Genomic DNA, 23846 nt, shown 5'->3' on the forward strand with positions numbered 1-23846 from the left:
AGGGCTCGGGTCAAATAGGGTGCCACTTGGGACGTGGCTGTGTTCCGTTCACCCTTCCCACTCAGACACAGCTCATCTGTCCTAATGAATCTCCATTAGCCCCAGCCACCCTTGAGCGGACACACACAGCCCAGAAATGCCTTTAAAAGGGCCCAGCTAACCAGGAGCTGGTGATGCAAAGCCATTAAGGAAATAAAGAAAGGATTGCCTGCTCTTATTATTGTATCAATTTGTCCCCCTGCAAGTTGTTTCTGGTTTGGTGACCTTGAGGAGGTCTCCACTCTGTCTAATTGCGCCTCACACGATACCGCTACGGAGTGCCGGAGTACCGAGGAACGTCGGAGAGGGTGAAGATCGAGGGGAGACAGAGCGGGAAGGTGTGGGATCACTGAGTCCCTGCCTCTGAGCTCCACTCTCTGGAAAGACCTTCAAAATGGAAAGGACAAATAGAGGAGAAGAATAGAGAAGAGGAGGAGGAGAGGGAGGAAGAGAGGGGGAGAGAAGAGAGGTTGTACTGTAGCTAGCCTATAGTGGCTGACAGGGTTAACACAGAAACGTAGAGCGAACGCTGAGAGAAGAGAATGTATGGCCCAGCTTTCCACAAGCTTCCTATGCAAGGCTACAGTCTGCTAGCTGGGGACGGGGGCTTTACTTTAAGCAGCCATAGAGATGGAGACAAAGCCCTAGCGGGAAGATGAAATGCCACGTACAGTGGGGAACCTCTAACTCAATGCATTATTCAGCAGCTGTAGAGACGGCTTAGATTTTTTTTCCTATCTCTTTTTTTTTCTTTCTGGGGCACAATCTTATGATTGAGCGAAAGTGGAAACAAGTGTGGTGGCATGGGGAAAGAATACAACGATGCATTATTTAAAAGCTGACTTTATACAGTTTGTTTTCTCTATCTCTCTCTCTCTTTCTCCCCCCAGAATACTTTGAATATCTGTTAGAGTCCAGTAATCCATATTTATATTCAATAGGTGCATCAATATTTCAGCAGCCACTACAGTTCTGTTGTTCCTTTTTCAGAGGAGGAGTGACTTCTTTCTTTTGTTGATTTTTTTTGGCCTAGATACTTTTTGTTGTTGCATTGGGGCATGCTGGGGGTTGGCTAAATGCCTGATTTTACTTGTTCATTCAGAGATGTTGTCAATGAAAACACTGTAAAACAACCACTAAAAAGCCTTCCAGACCTTGTTCACCACTGTGTTAGCACCTGGAGCTCTTTTTTTGCTGTTCAAGTTATTCTGGACAGAACTGGTCAACTCCTCCAGGGGCGTGTACTCAAACAGACTGAAGCTGCGAAAAGCCTTCCCCTGCACCCCCCCTCTCTCTCTCTCTGTCTCTCTGTCTCTCTCTCTCTCTCTCTCTCTCTCTCTCTCTCTCTCTCTCTCTCTCTCTCTCTCTCTCTGTCTCTCTCTCTCTCTCCTCTCTCTCTGTCTCTCTCTCTCTCTCTCTCTCTCTCTCTCTCTCTCTGTCTCCCTCTCTCTCTCTCTCTCTCTCTCTCTCTCTCTCTCTCTCTCTCTCTCTCTCTCTCTCTCTCTCTCTCTCTCTCTCTGTCTCCCTCTCTCTCTCTCTCTCTCTCTGTCTCTCTCTCTCTGTCTCTCTGTATCTCTCTGTTCTCAACTGCTGCTCTCAGATCAAGGCGAAGACATATAATAGCCGGAGTCCTTCATAGGACCACCTACTGTACAATGAAAAGTGTATGATACCCACTTGACAGGGTACATTACAACATCAGACCCTACAGCTATACTACTGTCTATACTGTGTCTCAAACGAAGTTCATCTTTTTGATTGGTCCACATTTGTTTGCTAGTTCATTTATTTTGTGTCAACGTGCACTGTGACCATAATGGCATGGCCCTAACTGATGATGGGTGTGCTATCAGAGAAAAATATTTCCACAGATTCTTTTGGACAGAGCCTTCTAGCCAAGTTAACAGGGGGCACACTCACTTGGCCCGACAATCAGAAAAGGGGCTGATGGGTAAAAAAAAAAAAAAAAGGGGTCATGAATGCTGACGGCCGGATCCAGCACTGTAGGCAGGCAGGCTCTCCTCTCATTTAGAATTGAGCTCTGACAATCCTCTTATTTTCCAACTGCAAAAGACAAAGAGCAGCATAGGGTTGCACTGGGTCCCAGGAGAGATGAAAATCCCTTGCAGATGCACTTTGTAGCGTCGGATGATTATTGGGATTGAGTAGCCACCGCCACAGGCCTACCATGCCCAGTAGCACTGACTGACCGGCTGGCTAGCTGGCTCGGCCTGGCTGGCTGGCTGGCTGGCTCGGCCTGGCTGGCTGGCTGGCTCGGGCTGGCTGGCTGGCTCGGGTTGGCTGGCTGGCTCGGCCGGGCTGGCTGGCTGGCTCGGCCTGGCTGGCTCGGGCTGGCTGGCTGGCTGGCTGGCTGGCTGGCTGGCTGGCTGGCTGGCTGGCTGGCTGGCTGGCTGGCTGACTGACTGACTGGCTGGCTCGGCCTGGCTGGCTGACTGGCTGCTGTGTCAAGTGATTTGTCATAACAATCTGCCCTTCGCCTGCTTGCAAAAACATTGCACTCTGTGTGTCTCAAATGGCACTCTATTCCCTGTATAGTGCACACATTTTTACCAAAGCCTTATGTGTCCTGCTCAGAAGCAGTGCACTACATACTAAATAGGGTGTCATTTGGGACGCAGGCCCTCCCCTTTGTTCTACACTCTGTTCTCCCTGGTGTCCTGCGTGAGTCAGGTCTTGGACACAAAGCCAATGGTGGATTATGCTACATACTGCTGGCAGACTATGCATCACGGACAACAATGGCAGCACAGTAGGTGTGGAATTACACTAGTCGCCTACTTGCTACTTACTTTCCATGCATTTCCACCACCACAACCCAACTTTTGCGACTGTAGATTTACCTATCTGTGCATATCTGAATGGTTGGTGTGGTGTTTGTGTGTATGTATGTGTGTGTGTGTCTGTGTGTGGTTGCGTGCGTGCGTGCGTGCGTGTCTATTCCAGAAAGCGGACCTGGCCGTAGCGGGGCTCACCATCACCGCAGAGAGGGAGAAGGTCATCGATTTCTCCAAGCCTTTTATGACCCTGGGAATCAGCATCATGTACCGTGTGCACTTGGTAAGACTAACCTCTGACCTCTCCGACCCCTACAACCAGCTTGCGGCGACCCCACACCCCAGGCACCACGGGAGTCAGTGGACCGTGGCTAATGACCTAGCGGCCAATCATCAGCCTCGGTCTGGGAGCCGGTTCAGCCCCTCTCCTCCTCTCACTACATCCCTCTCCTCTCTCTACCTCCGCCAGAGTAACAGATGGTGTGCTCTGCTCCATGATATGCTGGTGTGAATCGACCTTTCATTCCCAATCTCACTTCTCCTCTGATTTTGAATGGGATCTGATTCTCACCAATAACAGCCCTGAGCCCTGCGTATAGAACAAGACCCAGGCAACAGTTGTGGAAATCCAATACGGCTGTTTCTATGTTTTAACACCAGCCAACCATTAATCAAAGCCCAATATCCAAGGTGACACGCTGGTATCTCCTCTGGCCACCGGCCGGATGGAGCCGCTTTGGACCGAGCGGTGGTGTGTAAAAACATTTAATATGGCGTCCCAGTAGGGCATTTACTCACAGCCGCCCCTGTCCCCCCCATCTGCGTCCCTCCCCTTTTCCTTGGTGCTAATAGGTGTAGCTGCCAGGAGAGAGGCTCCATTGGGCCAACAGTTGGTCAAATGAATCGATAGCAGCAGGTGCACAGTAAGTGGGCTGCCGTATCACCTCTGCGGCGGGCTGCTGCTACTGCTGACGTGTTGGAACATGCTCATCGGCGTGTTCCTGCGAGCTGACACGGCATGCAAGATTGACACGCACACACACACACACACACACACACACACACACACACACACACACACACACACACACACACACACACACACACACACACACACACACACACACACACACACACACACTCCTACTGCACTAACAACGCAGGCACAGACAGACAGAGAGGGGGAAGGATAGAGGGATGAAGACCACGTGTAAGGTAACTGGCAGAGAGAGATGTGGAGCCTCCACTGCTTAAGATCAGGAGTGACGGGCGGAAGAGACTAACTACAAAGTGTGAGGGTCTGCTGCACTGATCTCTCTCTCTCTCTCTGTCTGTCTGGAGTCTTTACACAGTACCTGTCCCTGGTGTCTCCTTCTTCTCTCTTCATCCCTCTACCCAGGACTCCCTCCCTCCCAGCGCCCCTTGGCAATCTCTTAGGTCTCCACAGAGCAGCAAGGCTCCAGCTCCACCATTCAATATTAGAATTTCTGTGACTGCACTTGTTTAGGTTTAATCCACTAGCTATTGATCTCTGACGCAGTGATTTCTACAAGGGAGCCTGCTGCTTATTTCAGACTTTAATTGAAATTCTCAGCCTGATCAATAACAATGGAAAATGGAGTAAAATCGAGACGCCTGTTGATTTCTAATGACCTGCTGCATGGTCGTAGAATAGGCTTGCTACCAGGGCCGAATTACCGAACAGGCATGCAGGGCATGTGCCCCTGGAAGTAGATGCACTGGGGCCCCAAATGCGTTAGTCTGGCCCTGCCTACTACAGTTTAATCTCTTTCTGTCCATGGTGCACCCCAATAGTGTGTGTGTGTGTGTGTGCACCTGTGTGTTTGTGCGTGCACCTGTGTGTGTGTGTGTGTGTGTGTGCACCTGTGTGTGTGTGCACCTGTGTGTTCTTAATCTCTTTTTGATTATCTTGATTAACTGGTTTGTTTTATAAAGTGTTTTGGGAGAGCGCGACAGTCCTCTTTTGATTACCCTACATCCTTCATCTCTCCATCTTGGAGTATTCGCCGAGGCTTTACCACTCCCCCAATTTGTCCACTTGTTTAATCAAACCCCCTTTCTCATCATCCCCCACTTCTATGTTCTGAGGACATCTTTCCACCAATCCCTCCCACCTAGTAGTAGTAGTAAAGACAGAAAGAGACAGAGACAGAGAGAGAATGGAGAAGAGAGAGAAAGAGAGACTATTGAGGGTGCATATGGATATTAAAAACCTAATTAGACCCACTAGATAATTAGGGGTTGGTAGAGAGGGGAACGGTGTCACATTCACGAGCTGCCCTGTGGGAGTGTGGCACTGGGATCCTGATTGAGTGTGCCTGCCCTCCTCCAACCTTGCCTCAACCTCCACCTTCCCCGCTTCCCCTCTCCTGCGAGAGAGAGCACTGAGGGAATCTGGGACAGCGGCAAATCAGCAGCCCCCCCCCCCCCCCCGACCTCTCGCCACGTAAACAGAACTCCTCCGCCTCCGTATTCATGGAGACCATAATAGCAGGGATGCGAGTGGCGGACCACAAATAGGGACGCATCTCTTAAGGTGGCTGGCGTTTGAAAAAATGACCTGTTACTCTCCTTCACTCGGTGTGTTGCTGTCGTGCAGTCCTGCCTCCCTCCTAGGTTGAATACGTGGGGAAGGACAATAAAGGGAGGGAAGAGGGATATGATATGCTGGTGAAATCCTTGAACTCACTAAAGGTAAAGACAGTACAGTATGAAGATAGAAATTGCTTCTCCAATAGAAATCCCAGAGGCAATGTCATGGCGACGTTAGCTAGCTGAGCTCATGCGCAGAAACACGTCATCGGGTCTAGCGGTCGTCTCGTTCCGAACTGTGCATGTGCAGGCAGTCAAATCGAAGGCAACCCTTTGATAAAAAGTTGTTTTTGACAAAAATGAAAACCTATCAGTTTGTCACTTTCACGAGGTTGACGTAATAACAAGTTCAACTACTTAAGACAATGGCTCGAATGTAGTTTGTGGTAAGGAAGAAGTTTCCACTTCTCTCTCATTGACTTCTCAAACCCCAGCCTGGTCTGCTTGGTCTGCTTCACAAGCGTTCCCGGAAGTCTCGTGATGTTGCGCCTCTGGGTTTGGAAACTCTGTGCTAAAGGTCTTATATCCCGCAACTTAACACAAAGTAGAGCCTATGGGAGAGGGGTTTGTATAATGCTTCATTTCCGATTGTTTGGATTGGCTTGTAAAATCAGCATGGGCAATGAGGCAGTTGTCACAACCGGCGCCTCCCGTCTCCTCTCTTCCTCTCCCCCGGTTCTCCATTTGATGGGATGATGATGATAATTGCACTCTGTAAAGCCCATGTCCAATAAAGATCTTCCTATCCAGTCAGATAGCCATACATGCCTGGATACAGTCATGAGTACAGTCAGAGACTTGTTGTACAGTGCAGAGCCCATGGTCGAGTGGTAACAGTGCTGACTTTTGGCACATGATCAGTGAGACCAGGGTTCAGTTCCCGCTTTCCCGCAATGTCTAAATTGTAAAAAAAAAAAAAATGCCATTACATATTATAAACTGTATAATAAGTCATAGGTGCATATTTGTATATAACAAGTTATAAACCATTATACCCGCAGGCTTCAAGTAAAGTGTTACCAAAAAATTACCTGTTGTGATCGTAGCTGCCTTCGCCAGTCGGGATGCCCACCTTGACTACAGATCAGTGCAGATGACTGGCACCTCAAAGGGCTTCCTGACAGGCCGAGGGGGCTCTCTCTCCTATTTGAGAAGAAACAAACGTACCATCACAGCTTGCCATCCCTACCTACCCCCCTCCCTCCATCGCCCAGTACACACACACACACACACACACACACACACACACACACACACACACACACACACACACACACACACAGAATAACATTTTACCAACTTAACCCTTTAACTGGCACATCAAGAAAAAAATATCAGAAAAAGTATTGTTCTGCAAAATATGTGTATATAGCCTCAATATAGGCTATTTATGGAGAATATTTGTTTGCATGACATAAACTTCGATAAATAATGCATCGCAAACATCTCAACCAGCTGGTTGAGTTGCCCAATTAGAGTAAATACATTTTGTATTGGAATTTGCATATACTTTTTCATTTAAATTATATCTGCTTCATTTACTTATAATGGAAGATAGGCCTAGTTAAATGAGGACTGATATCAAATAAGAATCAAGTGTGATACATTTGTGTGTCATAATATGAATATTCAAATGTATGTAAATGAATGTGCAGGCAGTAAATAATTATATGGATTTGAAAGGATTTTTGTATTTGCACAGACAAAGAAATATCAGAACAATATTTCTCTATTGTCCATTATCACTAACTTTGACTTAATAGCATTCCTTTAATGGGCAACTCAACCACTGGATAGAGCATATTAGTAATTGAATCATTCTTAAATGGTGGTTTAAAGGCCAACAACATTTTACAACCTTGTAATTTCCCATTTTATACATAATTAGTACAACAAAATGTGTAGTAAATGAGGTTTTCAGCCATCTTTGAATGGGTGTTAAAGTGAAAACCACATGACCATTTTACTAAATGTCATTGGATGAGATGATAAAATATGCCAAACAAAATTCATATGTTTAATTTCATTTAAAATTGGTTGTCAAAATGAGCTCCAACGCCCAGTTGAGCTGCATGTTAAAGGGTTTTAACACTGCTGTGCTGAGATGTCTGGAGGGCCACAGGGAATGAGCTACTGTGAGCTACAGGACAAGAGTAAAAAATGCTCAGTGGCTTTACACAAGCAAATAGAATGGTTGGCTGAGCCATACTTGATAGAAATGCCTAGAGAATACAAACATACTACTGTAACACTTTCAAGGTCTAACCTCAAAAAATACAGTTTGGTCACACAGACCTTCCCTTTGTCAGTCCCTTTCACTCTGTACTTGCATTTTTGATTCTCCTAGGCAACTGTTTACATTACATCAGGTGTGCCTATGTTTTTGTTCTATGTACTGCCGTTACTTCTTGAAAGTTGAGCTCACTTCATAGTGTTATTGTGCGGTATGTCTCTCTCCCCCTCCGTCCATCTCTCTCTTTCTATTTCGCTCTCTCTGATCTTTTCCATCTGCAAGTGTTGTGCTTGTTTCCTCAGCATCTGCCCTTCCTTAATGGTCCCTTAGTGGAAACTAAACAGGGAATTAAATAGAGTAGCTCTGTAAACAAAATGCTCGCTTCACTTGGCACCAGATTGGATGACCACAAGACACCTCGTGTCAGCACAACCTTCACCTAGTTACGTTTCGCCGGTATATCCTTGCAGGAGTTGTCACTGCATTGCACCGTTATTGGCATCACCTTTAAATGCACGTCCTGCCTTTGTAACCGAGGTGGTTTGGAACGCCTTTAACTCAGAGGGCTAAGACAGTCTTGTGGCATGCAGGAGACCCGGGTTTGAACCCTGCGGTCACATCCTCAAAAAAAGATACACACACACAATACCCTTTCTCGTTTCAAGACTCTCTCCGACACTAGAATGGCCTCTGACCAGTTTGAGTACCGTTACAGAGTCCCCCTATCAGAGAGTACGGTGACGCCGGTACCATAAATGGATCATTTTCACAAGGCAAGCCTCCATCAGCTGGTAGCACCAGGCTCCTCAGACAGGCCATTCCTAATTCTCTCTACTGTAATTAGAAATCTCCAGCTCCACTCCTCTGTTTCTCAATTACACTAATACAGGAGTGATTACAGACACATTAATGAATATCTGACCTCAACCAGGCCTAATTATGGATTCATTCATCATTAACATTTTTAGATGCCCTTAACTCCTTTCCCCTCGCCGCACATGCAATATATTTTGGGGGGAGGGAGCATTTGTGTTGCGTGCATGTTGTATTGCTTATTATCAAGGCGATTGGCTTTTTGGTGAATTGATGGTACATGTTACATTTACTGTAAGTGGTCAAACAGCTTCTTATGACATATTCTTAACACATTGAGGCCACATTTGATGTCAGATAACCTACATAGCTGTGCTGTTGCCCCTAACAACACCACGTCCGTCCTTACCGTTCTTGTCTTTGATGGACTGTACTGGTTTGGGTTTCTCCATGTCCATTGCAGATAATGTAATTGCCCCTAGCTGGTACGCTGGACCTCTCACTTTCAACCATGCATTTTCCAGAGCTCTGTTTCAGATTGGTAATTGGTTTCATTTTGTGGACAATGGCAATCGGTGCTAAATAATTAAGCAACATGAATTAACTCCATATAAAACCCAGGCTGATAATCTCCCAGTAGTAAATCTAGACCTGAGGCATATAGCTCCATGTCTCGGAGTCTCAGTCATAGTAAACACAGGAACGTTCAGTCATAGGGATAAATCTGTAGCAGATATACTGGCTAAGGGTGTATCTGTGTGTATGTAATGTAGCTAACCACCTTACTCTCTCTCTTTCTCTCTATGTGTGTGTGTGTGTGTGTGTGTGTGTGTGTGTGTGTTGTAGGGGCGCAGACCTGGCTACTTCTCCTTCCTAGACCCTTTCTCCCCTGGGGTGTGGCTCTTCATGCTGCTAGCCTACCTGGCAGTCAGCTGTGTGCTCTTTCTGGTTGCCAGGTGAGTCCACCAACTCCTCTCAGCTCCACATTGACATCTACTGGTGCTTTGGAGGAACTGACATGTCATATGCTGTACAACTACAGTACACACGTGTCGTGTCCCAATAATCTCTCCTTTTCCCGAATTGTGCAGTTGTTCATGGATTTGATAGGAAATGACTGGTATATGTAAATTCCCTATAGCCCATGGAGTAGAGAACGAGTGCACACTTCAGTAGGAAGGAGAGATGATTTAGTAGCAGGCAGCAACCCCTTGATATAATAATGTATGTATTTATTGTGTAAAAAGTGATTTTATTTTGGGGTGGGGGGGACACTTTTGTCATTTTGAAAGGCGATGATTTTGAAAGTTGATGGAAGTGGAACCAACTTGATTAAATGTTGATGTCATGTGCCTGAAAGAAAAATCAGGTACATTTTAAAAAGCAACAATTCAAGAAAACAACCTACCACGGAGAAGTGAAAGACGGCAACAACTGTAATGAGACATTCTGAGAGGAGGGGTTGCCAAAGGTGTGCTGACATCACGGTTGAAGGGAATTCGATTTGTTGGAAGTCAATTATTCTTTCCTCGTTTGTATGTGGAATGATCTAAATACGACGTGTTACTCTGTATTAAGTATTACCCTTGGAGATTTGCCTGAGTAGTCGAAGCATGCATTCAATGAATTACAGGTTTTTAGAACGTGTATCATCCTACAAACACGATAATATACCGGAATCTGTCATGGCAGCTCAATCTTCTGCTCCATACAGCATATTTAGTAGCTTAGTAGACTGCTTTCACTCACAGCAGACTGCAGCAGGTGTATGGGAGTGTACATCAGCTGACCCAGGGTGACTGAAAAACACATCACACCACCTCATGGGACTCAAGGTGACTTTGTGCTTCGCTGACTGTTTAAGTTGTTGTATTTCCCCTCTAATGTCTCTACGCTGTGTGCGTGCGTGTGTGTCTGTTTAGACTCACCCCCTACGAGTGGTACAATCCCCACCCCTGCCTGAAGGGGCGCTGTAACCTCCTCATCAACCAATACTCGCTAGGCAACAGCTTCTGGTTCCCCGTGGGGGGGTTCATGCAGCAGGGGTCCACCATTGCGCCCCGCGCCCTCTCCACGCGCTGCGTCAGTGGAGTATGGTGAGTACAAATGTGTTTTTTTTTTCTCGCATAGTCCTTTCCAGAAGAGTTCCAGCAACTATGGTGGATGCGTAACCAGGCCCATCCAGTACACCTTTGGCTTAGCACAGCTTGGTTTGCCACAAATCATACTGCTTGACTTAGACACCTTGGCTTTACACATCTGTCTCGATGTAGACCTGAACCGTAACGTTGCTCAGATATATAATTTCCACCATGGTGGATGGTTAACCAGACAGGCTAGCGCAGGTAAGCTCGGCTCAGTTCAGTAGTGTGATAAGGGAAACATGGGAAAATGTTACTTTGAAGTTCCTGAAGCTGCAGTCGAGAGGTCAAGGCCACAGGCAAAAGGTCAACCTCTAATTAGCAACCACTTATAAACCCTTAAGACAACGCTATGATCATATCATGTATGTGCCCCTGCTCCAATTAGCCTACCATCTGGGCCCTGAATATTTCCTATTTCCTATCCAATTAAGAGTCTGATACTATACTTGATACTGTACCGCTGAGGTAGTCTGTATGTCTGAGTCCATACCTGGTAGTCACTGAGGTAGCCTATGTGCTTGAGTCTGTAGCTGATACTGTACCTCTGAGGTAGTCTGTGTGAGTCTTTCAATGATACTTCATTTTGTTTATTAATTCAACCATTTTAAAAAACAAGCACACATAAAACTTGAAAAAGCCATAGATGCACATGAATATAATTAATGGTGTGGTCCTCTTGAGACAAGATGGCTAGACAAGATCAAACACAGTATGGCAGTGAAATAATAAAACAAAAACGGAGAAGAAGAACATCAATCATCATTGCAGTTACATCATAAGGGTCATTCATAGTTTTTGACTTTATTTTGAAAGATTATGTGCAGAGGCAACTCATTCCACTCTGAGGCTCCAGTATACAAGAAAGTACCTTTCCCAGTATTACTCCTGAACCTGTATAAGCACACATTAGCAACACCTGATCTGGTGCTGGGATTGTGTGCATCCCTAACATGGGGACAGTAATCAGTTAGATATCTGGGCGCAGAACCATAAATACTCCTGTAAACCAAACCCAGTCTAATCTGGGACACCCTAGCCTCAACAGGCAGACAGTTGAGTTCCTGAAAGCAGCTCCTGCCTATGTGAGTACGTGGACTCGCCTTCAATACTACCCTGATCAGCTTATTCTGGGCTATCTGGAGCTTCCCCTTCAGAAGCTTAGATAAGCCCCCAAACCAGGAAATACTAGTGTAGTCAAAATGGTATTGAATGAGGGCAGTGGCAAGCACACTCATGGAGTCCTTATCAAGCAGCTTGGACTTTCTAGCCAAACATGTCCGTAGCACTTTACTGGCCATGCTCACACCTCCCAAGCTTCCATCAAGGATGCATCCCAGGTAGCTAACAGAGGTTTTAGTTGACAGCACCTCACCCCCTAACTCCACTTTGATTTCAAAGGACCTACACAATTTAGGTCTGGACCCAAAAATAATAGTGCAGAGATAGCTTATTATCTCCAAGCAATTTGCTAATGTTAGTAAGCTCTGTGCTAAGAATGCCCTGCAACATAGTTTTACTTTTTATGAGGCACCAAAAGTGTACAGTCATCCACATAAAGGCAAAGACGGCAAGATCAAGCATCTTTCATATCCTTTATATACATTAAAAACCGTAGAGGCCCAAGCATGCTCCCCTGCGGAACGCCACAACTCATTGGGTTTGCCTGAGACAGTGAACCATAAACCTCTATAGCTGATACTGTACCACTGAGGTAGTCCCCGTCTGACTGCTGCTCCCTCTGTCCCTCCAGGTGGGCGTTCACCCTGATCATCATCTCGTCCTACACGGCCAACCTGGCTGCCTTCCTCACTGTCCAGAGGATGGAGGTGCCCATCGAGTCAGTGGATGACCTGGCTGACCAGACGGCCATCGAGTACGGCACCATGCACGGGGGCTCCACAATGACCTTCTTCCAGGTGAAGGGCACGCACACACACACACACACACACACACACACACACACACACACACACACACACACACACACACACACACATGCACGCATACCACACACATGGCCCCCTCCACTATAATAGATGACCTGTCACTGATCTTCTCTTAGACCCTGTCACCTCACTGTCTGTCCCCCGCTCCACCTCCACCGACCATGGCTTATCTGTTTCCTGTCTGATTGTCAATATCCTCTTCCCCCTGAAGGAAAGCTCAGTGCTGCACCTGAAGAGATAGGCAGTGTGGGTCAGCCGCTGACTTTCCCTTTCAGCCTATGTAGTTGGCCTCAAAGCAGGCTTTCATCTGTCAAAGAGAAAGGGTGGAGACAGAGACAGAGAGAGAAAGACAAAGACCAAAAGGGAGACAGTCAGAGGGAGCTCCTCTCTCTCTCCTTTAGATTCCTACGGGGCCTCTTTTGTGCTCCAGAGCCCAAAGCATGCCCTCAGCCCTCAGATCAGACGAGATCTGACTGTGCTTCTCCCTCTTCTTGTCACATGACCCCCCTATATCACAGAACTCGCGCTACCAGACGTACCAGCGCATGTGGAACTTCATGCACTCCAAGCAGCCCAGTGTGTTTGTGAAGAGCACGGAGGAGGGCATCGCCCGCGTGGTCAACTCTAACTATGCCTACCTGCTAGAGAGCACCATGAACGAGTACTACCGACAGCGCAACTGTAACCTCACCCAGATAGGAGGTCTGCTGGACACCAAGGGCTACGGCATCGGCATGCCAGCGGGTAAGTGTGGAGGGAAGATGGGGAGGAGAGAAGGGCATGGAGTAGAAGGAGGGGTGGGTAGGTAGGAGAAGGAGAGAGTACCAATTTTACACATCTCCAACTGGAGCGGGCATTTTTTGGGGGGCAAATTTATGGGTTTTCTCTGCTCACTCTCCTTAGTGCGGCGTTTATGAAAAGGAAATGCTGTCACTACATCACTTTCAAAGCCCATGAACAGTGGAGCGAACTGGAATGAGTGAAATTTATTTTAATCGACTCTTGGTATGGACTGGAGTTTGCTTGAAAAATCTATATTTTATTGTTCAAAGTGAAACCAACAAATGCATTGGTTTTTGTCTTTGAAAAGTGTTTCCCAAACCGGTCCTCGGAAACCCCCAGCCATACCACATACCAGTATTTGTTCAATTTGGAGAACAGTCTTAGTATACAGTGTGGGATATGCAAATCATAGGTCATAGGAAGGTTACGTTTACGCACACACATATAGACTAGCACTTCTTGTAAACTGCACTCATCATAATGCATAAAAACACATCCTACAGGAAACCTCCCAGGAATGAATCTATATGCTCACTCCTTCACGAGATGGTCTTTGCAGGGCTGTGACCCTCTGTACATCTCCTCCCTCCTCAGGGTCAGTGTACCGGGATGAGTTTGACCTTGCCATCCTCAAGCTGCAAGAAGACAACCGTCTTGAGATCTTGAAGAGGAAATGGTGGGATGGTGGCAAGTGTCCAAAGGAGGAGGATCACCGTGCCAAAGGTGCCATTACCCCTCCATCTGTCATTCTCTCTCTCTCTATCTATCCATCCATCCATCCATCCATCCATCCTTCCCCCTTGTCCGCCCCCTCTCATCTTACTCACCCTATTTAGACAGGTGTAGTATCGGGGTCACTGTGATGCTGACTGTGGTGTGTGTGTGTGTGTGTGTGTGTGTGTGTGTGTGTGTGTGTGTGTGTGTGTGTGTGTGTGTGTGTGTGTGTGTGTGTGTGTGTGTGTGTGTGTGTGTGTGTGTGTGTGTGTGTGTGCATGCGTGTTCGCGCAGTGTGGCGGGGGGGGGCGTGTGTGTGTGTATATGTGTGTGCGTTTGTTATTCTATTTCTCTCTCTCCCTCCCTCTCAGGGCTAGGCATGGAAAACATAGGCGGTATCTTCGTGGTGCTGGTGTGCGGTCTCCTGGTGGCCATCTTCATGGCGGTGCTGGAGTTTATGTGCTTTCTGCGGCAGACGCCCGGAACAGAGGTGAGAGAGGGCTATTTTACCTGCATCTGCTTTGTCTCCCTCTCCCCGCCCTGATGCTCTCTTCTCCCAGACCCAGCTCAACTCCAGGAGCAGCAATCCCCACAGGCCCACTATGCTGCCTCACACATGGGGAAACACACAGCTTCCTATCCCTGCCACCCCTTGCCGAGTGGGCGCCACTGCCTTTATTTGCCTCCGAGACCTTACAGCACAAAGCCAAAGATAATACCTGACATAGGGTATCTAACTATCTATCTACAGGCCTTTAGGTAATAGACTTCAGCTGTCTCCACTGGTAGTGAATGTGGCTTCAAATGCCGTGCTTTTATTCTTGAACAACCTAAAATCAGCCCCCTTTGAATTAACATTTAAATGAGACGTAGTTTCGTGGTTTGACATTTATTTTATTTCCGTTTCTGCAGTAATTTGCCGTCATGTTTTTCTTTATGAAATATAATTGTGTTTTCAGTTGGATTTGTTCCCGATACAACACTGTGATATAAAAAAAATAATATCTAAATAAACCAGCATGTTTACAGAAAAGCCTATGCCACCTGACTTATTTTGGGGGGAACTAGGAAACAATCAAGTGTGTGTGTGTGTGTGTGTGTGTGTGTGTGTGTGTGTGTGTGTGTGTGTGTGTGTGTGTGTGTGTGTGTGTGTGTGTGTGTGTGTGTGTGTGTGTGTGTGTGTGTGTGTGTGTGTGTGTGTGTGTGTGTGTGTGTGTGTGTGTGTACAAGCTGTCTATTTATCTAATTGCTTATTTGGATTGACTTATTTGATTTTTGTCAGTTGGCATGGCATGGCTCATAGCCCACACAGTGCCTCTGTAAGCGTTTCCCTTCTATTACACGGTACAAAGGGAGATGCCATGGGCCAACACAGTTAGAAAGCTGTACTGTGTGACTACATCTCTGTTCTTCTCTCCTCACAGAGAGGAGACAGGCACACTAGCACACACAGATACAGTAACACCCATTTAATGCAGCTTGGGCAATTAGTCTTATGTCATAGAGATGACAATGGCTAAATTTACAATGTAACCAATATTTCACAATCATTTCCTATAATATATAAGAATGTTAAACAATCTAGTGGAAATATATAAATATTTAACCATCAAGTACTGTACACAATGTTGTACAGTTGTCTGTTTTTCTTTGAAGACCCTAGGTTGTTATATTTTCTCAACAAACTACGTCTTCAGTTCCTTTTGTTAGATATTGTCACATTTAAATGTTCAGTACATCCTATTCTATCTTATTTGTGTAGCTGTTGTCTGTCCGTCAGTCTCTGATCTTGCAGTGTGTCAGTGAGATCACCCGGTCTCTCTCTCTCTTCCCTCTCTCTCCCTGTGTGTGTTGCAGCTGTCGGTGTGTGAGGAGATGCTACGGGAGCTCCAGGGGATCGTCCTGTGCCGGGACAGCCTACAGCTGAGGCGTCGGCGGGGGACGACCATGCTCCGTCCTCGCTCCCTGCCTCTGGAAGAGCGCCGGGCGAGGGCCGCCGCCGTCAGCCTGAGCAATGGCAAGTTGTGTGGCGCTGCCGCCGGCCTGCCCCTCTCTGAGCCCCTCTCCCACAGACTGGCGCAGGAGGCGGCTTTGGTGGCACGTGGCTGCAGCCACATCCGCATCTGCCCCGAGTGCAGGCGCTTCCAGGGGCTGCGCGCCATGCGTCCCGGGGGAGGCCCCAGCCACGGCGCCTCGCCCACCCATAGCGAGGAGAGCATAGAGTGGGAGAAAACGACCAACAGCAGCGAACCTGAATAACAATGAACCCCCCCCCCCTTGACCTGGACAACCCTTTTACCTACCTAGACCACCACACACCCACTGTACTACTGTACCCAGTAGGCACGTCTCCACAGGGGCAACAGGGGGCATCATGGGAAGGTCATGTGGTACTGTGACAGGAGCTATCTTGGTCCTGGTGTATTTGATTTGGGAGGACGGCGGCTGGGGCGTTGGCTTTGGCTGTGGAAATTTTGGGCACGTCCCCCCTGGAAGGGATCTTTGAGTTGAGTGGAGCTCTGGAATGATGCCCTGGGCTTAGTGATGGAACTCCCGTTGTACATGTCCATAGAGACTACCAGAGGAAGTCCGTGAGAGGGGACACGACCTCTCTGTATGGGCTGTCTGTCTCGAAGGCCCTATGCCCTGTCTAGGATGTGAAGGATACAGGTTATGGGGCATTTGTACTATGCAGTATTTTCTGTCACTCGTGCTAATTGTTGATTTGTTTATAAATTATTTGTCCTTTTGTTGTGTTCTTGATATTGACCATATTGTTACTATTCTATTGTTCTCTGAGACGATACCATTTTTTATTTTCTCGAGAACTGTGGACATTATTGCCTTTTCAGAGCTAAAAACAGAGAACACATAGAAAAAGACTTCCAATTCAGCATCATTCTTTGAAAGTGCCGACAAAAAAAAGAGCATATTGAGCGATGGGAAAGCACCACGGCCTTGAGACGACGACAAAGAGAACTGAACATAAAAACAAACACAATGACTTGGTTTATAATAGTGATTATATTCTATATGAAAATATGTTTTAAACATATTTCTGAAAGACAGCAACGCATGTCAACAGGTGTGATGCTGATGATTGGAGGGGAGAGTGAGTTTCCCGTTCAAACAATTTGCCCAGAGAAACAAAGAACCCCTAGGTAATCAGAAATAGTCCTCATTCGTTCCCTTTGCGCATGTGTGGGCCCTGTCTCTTGATATTGCCCCCAGATCACAAGTCATAAACAATACTAGGAACCACAACATACCACCATTTTGAGTTTATTTCCATTGTCCACTGTGGTATACAGTATCATATGAATCCCATATACTATAAGAAATTGGTATTGGTTCGCTATTTCCAATGTGTGCTCTCCATTCCCTCCGTTCAACTCACTCTCTTTGTCATCGTGCTGCGCCATTGCCTCGACATGACTCAGACACAATCTCTGCGGCATGCACTACACACTCATGCACACGCACAGAAACGCACACACTCACACATGCAGGCACACAGGCATGTGCACACACACACACACAGACACAATACACACAAACATTACATGCAGGCAATGCAGATAATCACACTACAGAGGTAGTCATACTGAGATGGTGGCATTGGGGAAGAATTCAACACATTCCAGAACAAATTAAAACTCCCAGTAAATGTTTTTACAGGAATTTTACTTTGATTTATTAAAGACTCCACCCAAAATGAAACATTGTCTGATGTTTTCATAAGTCTGAGGGGTTTGAAGTCTTTTATGTGACATTTATTCCTGGATCACCATTTTGTAAATTCCGCAATATCATTTCGAAAAATGATATGGTGCCAATTATTCCAATTAATTTAGGATATAGGACTGCAGATTTCCCAATGATAACAAACCTGAATTTTGGGGTGAGCTATCCCTCTAGACCGTATTAATTTGGCACCAAACGGAACAAAAAGGACTGAAACAGGGAGGGCCTACTTGAACTTGTCCAATAAGAAACAATCATTTTAATTTGACTTTGCAATTTTTTTTTAAAGCGTTTTCCATCACATGCCTTAATGAATACAATCCTTGTAATGAAATGAAGGCCATCCCTGTCCAGATTGGATTTGTGGAGCAAAGCTGCACTTTCTCCATGTGTTCATTCAAGTTGATTTAGTCAATGTACCATATCGTAAATTCATTGATGTAGCATGTAATGTTACTAATTTTCCTTTAGGAAGTTGGATGTTTTATACGTTGCTGGTGGTGTCCTTGGGATTCATTGTTTTGGCTGTGCTTTTCTACTAAATTGACTAAAATGAGTGGGAGAAAGTGAACAACTGTGGTCTGTCTGTCAACGTTAGGCTTTGATGGATCCGCCTCCTTGACGATGCCCAAGGGGTCTGCCACTCATATGTCAAGAGTGCCTGAAACCAGGCCATCTTGACAAAGTATTCGATTGGAGGTATCCAGGTATGTCAGGTTCATTTGTATTTGTCACGTCCAATCTAAAACCTGGACCTTAAATCTGAAGGGACTCTTTCAACATTTGAATTAAATCCACTATTAAGTTGATTTCATTCATCTCTAAAATTGCTTTTCAAGGCATCTATACAAAGTGCCAATCAAACACCGGATTTCCGCACAGGATATGCATTCTCCTGCCTTAGTGTACTTGGTTGAAGGTGTATGACCTAGGCCATGCATTTTTACAATGATGTTAATGAAACGGCTGAGCAGATAGCTTAGTTTGGGTCAATGAGGGTCTGAGACTGTAGAAGGAACTGTTGTCTATTTTCATAATGCCTTAATCTATATCCCTTGCGCCAGCAGGCCACAAATGCAAAAGATCCCTTAAGAACAGTGGTATTCAAACTTTTTCAGTGGGGCACAAATTTTTTTCCACCAGAATTTCTGGGGACACCATTTTCTTCCTAAGAATTTCTTGCGACCCCACCTCAAATATAATGGCACAACCTTAAAATCATTTTGTTTTTCACATCAACAATAAACCATCAATTCATTGCATTTTCCTCCTATACATTTTTTAAAGAAACCAATAAATACATTTACTCAAATTATATTTTCTAATTATCTTTCTCAGAAACATTTTAATGTTGTTCCATACAATAATCTGTACTCATAATGTTTTGTTCCTAATATACATCTATACACTGATTGAGTGTAAAAAACATTAGGAACACCTGCTCTTTCCATGACATAGAATGACCAGGTGAATCCAGGTGAAAGCTATGATCCCTTATTGATGTCACTTGTTAAATCCACTTCAGTCAGTGTAGATGAAGGGGAGGAGACAGGTTAAAGAACAATTTTTAAACATTGAGACAATTGAGACATGGATTGTGTATGTGTGACATTCAGAGAGTGAATGGGCAAGACTACCATACCCCATTCAAGTGCCTTTAAATGGGGTATGGTAGTAGGTTCCAGGCGCACCGGTTAGTGTTTTAAGAACTGCAATGCTGCTGGGTTTTTGGCACTCAACAGTTTCCCGTGTGTATCTAGAATGGTCCACCACCCGAAGGACATCCAGCCAACTTAACACAACTGTGGGAAGTATTGGAGTCAACATGGGCCAGCATCCCTGTGAAACGCTTTCAACACCTTGTAGAGTCCATGCCCTGACGAATTGAGGCTGTTTTAAGGGCGAAAGGGAGTGCAGCTCAATATTAGGAAGGTGGTGTTAATGTTTTGTACACTCAGTGTGTGTATATACACTGCTCAAAAAAATAAAGGGAACACTTAAACAACACAATGTAACTCCAAGTCAATCACACTTCTGTGAAATCAAACTGTCCACTTAGGAAGCAACACTGATTGACAATAAATGTCACATGCTGTTGTGCAAATGGAATAGACAACAGGTGGAAATTATAGGCAATTAGCAAGACACCCCCAATAAAGGAGTGGTTCTGCAGGTGGGGACCACAGACCACTTCTCAGTTCCTATGCTTCCTGGCTGATGTTTTGGTCACTTTTGAATGCTGGCGGTGCTTTCACTCTAGTGGTAGCACGAGACGGAGTCTACAACCCACACAAGTGGCTCAGGTAGTGCAGCTCATCCAGGATGGCACATCAATGCGAGCTGTGGCAAGAAGGTTTGCGGTGTCTGTCAGCGTAGTGTCCAGAGCATGGAGGCGCTACCAGGAGACAGGCCAGTACATCAGGAGACGTGGAGGAGGCCATAGGAGGGCAACAACCCAGCAGCAGGACCGCTACCTCCGCCTTTGTGCAAGGAGGAGCAGGAGAAGCACTGCCAGAGCCCTGCAAAATGACCTCCAGCAGGCCACAAATGTGCATGTGTCTGCTCAAACGGTCAGAAACAGACTCCATGAGTGTGATATGAGGGCCTGACGTCCACAGGTGGAGGTTGTGCTTACAGCCCAACACCGTGCAAGACGTTTGGCATTTGCCAGAGAACACCAAGATTGGCAAATTCGCCACTGGCGCCCTGTGCTCTTCACAGATGAAAGCAGGTTCACACTGAGCACGTGACAGACGTGACAGAGTCTGGAGACGCCATGGAGAACATTCTGCTGCCTGCAACATCCTCCAGCATGACCGGTTTGGCGGTGGGTCAGTCATGGTGTGGGGTGGCATTTCTTTGGGGGGCCGCACAGCCCTCCATGTGCTCGCCAGAGGTAGCCTGACTGCCATTTGGTACCGAGATGAGATCCTCAGACCCCTTGTGAGACCATATGCTGGTGCGGTTGGCCCTGGGTTCCTCCTAATGCAAGACAATGCTAGACCTCATGTGGCTGGAGTGTGTCAGCAGTTCCTGCAAGAGGAAGGCATTGATGCTATGGACTGGCCTGCCCGTTCCCCAGACCTGAATCCAATTGTGCACATCTGGGACATCATGTCTCGCTCCATCCACCAACGCCACATTGCACCACAGACTGTCCAGGAGTTGGCAGATGCTTTAGTCCAGGTCTGGGAGGAGATCCCTCAGGAGACCATCCGCCACCTCATCAGGAGCATGCCCAGTTGTAGGGAGGTCATACAGGCACGTGGAGGCCACACACACTACTGAGCCTCATTTTGACTTGTTATAAGGACATTACATCAAAGTTGGATCAGCCTGTAGTGTGGTTTTCCACTTTAATTTTGAGTGTGACTCCAAATCCAGACCTCCATGGGTTGATAAATTGGATTTCCATTGATTATTTTTGTGTGATTTTGTTGTCAGCACATTCAACTATGTAAAGAAAAAAGTATTTAATCAGGTTATTTCTTTCATTCAGATCTAGGATGTGTTGTTTAAGTGTTCCCTTTATTTTTTTGAGCAGTATATATACAGTATACACATATATATATATATATATATATATATATATATATATATGTTTTGTTTTGTACATTTTGCCGACCCCACTGCAGCCTAGCTTTGAATACCACTTTTTAAGAACGTTCTCTCGCTTCAATACTAGAAAATTGCTAGTGAATTCCTTTAGTAGCCAATGCCACCACATTCAACAAATATGAGGTTCATATTCCCCATTAAAATTCCCTCAATTACACCATAGATGGTGTTGCAACTTAACAATTCCTTTGCTTGTGGTATGCACAGCCATACTTTTCCTTAGATTGATTTTACAAATACACTTGGGATCATCATCTGTTTTCAAAGGATTCGATTTCTTCTCATGTCTGTTCATTTTAACACTGGAGACCAGTCCGACATGTTTCCATACAATGTGAATACTCGTAAATACATTTGGTTTTATGCTCTACGAGAGGTTTTACCCTGTGAGTGAAGTCGTCCTGGTTTTGCTGTGTGACTATTCTCTGAGAGGCGTTTGCTGTACAGTGTGTTTGTTTTTGAGCTCCTAAGGATACAGAGAGAGGGCGTAAAGAATAACCTGTACAGCGCTCATTGTTATATCATATAGAGGCTATAGTGTCAATCCTCTTATGGAACTTTATTGTCATAGGTGTGTGAATACAGAATGCTCAACAAGGGTTTCCCAGTGGAGGTTCCAGGGGCTCTTAATTTCTACAAGCCCTCACCTTAACCAGTATCCACATCAAACTGAACTTGTGTGAACACACACACACATCCACATACAAGCACACACATACTGCACACACGTCTACAGGCATGATGAATAATGATACATGCAAACATTCAATCTGCAGGTTTTCTATAAGGAGATTGTATGTAGTGGCTAGGTCACAGAGGTTGCATACAAAATGGTACCCTTTCGCTAGTCCCTGCTCTGGACAAAAGAAGTGTGCGCTATATAGGGAATAGGGTGCCATTTGGGACAAACACTGAGACACCATGGGGTCAGCTGGATGAACTCCCGAGTTTAGGGAATGGATAGTGGGATTCTGTGCGCCCAACTTTTATGCATCGAAAACATTTACAGACGTTCAATCAAGCGTAGTTGGAATAAGATTGCCAATTACCTTGAAGGCTAAAGGGAGTTGAATTGGAATGAAGAGGAATCGTCACGTAGAAGTAGCACTCTGAGACTTTCACTGGGAGACCCTGAGTAGGATGGCAGGATTTAGCTGCTATATTTTATATGCTTTATTTTCTTATGTTGTCATTTTTATTCCAATATAAATACATTTCTTAAAACATAAATCGCCGATCTGAGGGTGTCCTGTTTGTCCTATTGTCTATATTCAACGTTGTAAGGCCATGCAAAATGTTAACACGTATGGTGAACAATATGTACAGTTAAATAGGCAGGTATCCTAGCAGTTAGAGGGGCGAGCCAGCAGCCGGAGGGTTGTGAGATTGAATCCCGGGTCCGACAGGACAAATCTGGCGGGAAGTGAGCTGGCAACCGAAGGGTTGCTGGTATCAAATCATAGATGACATTGCCTGCCTCTGTGCCTTTGAGCAATGCACTTAACCCACCACAACACAGTGTTGCAGCCCCCGCACCTCTCCAAAACCTGTATATGTATATATGTATGTCTTTCGGAGGGGTTGGGTTAAAAGAGGAAGTCAAATTTAAGTTGGACATTGTGTGCACTTGACCAATAAAGTGATTTTGAGATCTTGATCTTAATTGCATTTTCCAAGTCTGACAAGGTAAAGCCTGGGCCCCTATTCACAAAGCGAATAGTAGTTCTAATCTAGGATCAGATATAATCTTGTTAATTATGATCTAAAAGACAAAGGAAAGATTCTACAAATGAAATGTTACAACAAAAGGGATACGTTGCTTCTTACTTGACTTGCCTAGTTAAATAAAAGGTTTAATAAAAATTGAGAAATAAACTCAAGCTTCTTAAGTACAAGCCTACACTAAATTGTGTGGGGCATATACTGATCTCTTCCTTAAAGCTAATGAAATTAGGTTCACAACTACGGTTGCAAACTAGGGTTGCAAACTTTCAAAGTTTTCCAGTAAACTACCAGAATTTTGGTATCATTCAAGAATTGTATGTAATCTATCACAAAACACTTAGTGGCCCTTTCAGGTACTTCAGATTATCACAGTTGTCTGTAATTATCTCTGGCCCTCTCTCTGGCTTTATCACATGTAAAATATATGAAATAATTCAATAAGATGATTTTAAAATAAAACATAGAATGATGTAGCTGTAAAACATTATCCTAAATATAAACCATCAATTTATTGAATACTTTTGGTGTTTATTTAATATGAGAGTTTCAGCATAAATAAATACAATGCCAGTCAAAAGTTTGGACACACCTACTCAAAATAAGAATTTGTTCTTAACTGACTTGCCTAGTTAAATAAAGGTTAAATAAAACAAAATTCAAGGGTTTTTCTTTATTTTTT

The 23846-nt window shown here is 45.4% G+C and overlaps 1 protein-coding gene across 1 annotated transcript in view; it reads left to right on the forward strand.

Moving 5' to 3' along the window:
* Positions 1–17076, forward strand: part of LOC123729216 (glutamate receptor ionotropic, kainate 4) — a 494511-nt gene extending 477435 nt beyond the window's left edge. The window contains exons 14-21 of the mRNA XM_045703471.1: positions 3004–3117; positions 9340–9449; positions 10416–10589; positions 12388–12553; positions 13102–13327; positions 13961–14089; positions 14452–14570; positions 15938–17076. Of these exons, the coding sequence (XP_045559427.1) occupies positions 3004–3117; positions 9340–9449; positions 10416–10589; positions 12388–12553; positions 13102–13327; positions 13961–14089; positions 14452–14570; positions 15938–16339 (1440 nt within the window). The 3' untranslated portion in view covers positions 16340–17076. The remainder of the gene's footprint in view (positions 1–3003; positions 3118–9339; positions 9450–10415; positions 10590–12387; positions 12554–13101; positions 13328–13960; positions 14090–14451; positions 14571–15937) is intronic.
* Positions 17077–23846: the final 6770 nt, after the last annotated feature.

The sequence above is a fragment of the Salmo salar genome, chromosome ssa20, assembly GCF_905237065.1.
Source record: "Salmo salar chromosome ssa20, Ssal_v3.1, whole genome shotgun sequence".
NCBI lineage: Eukaryota > Metazoa > Chordata > Actinopteri > Salmoniformes > Salmonidae > Salmo > Salmo salar.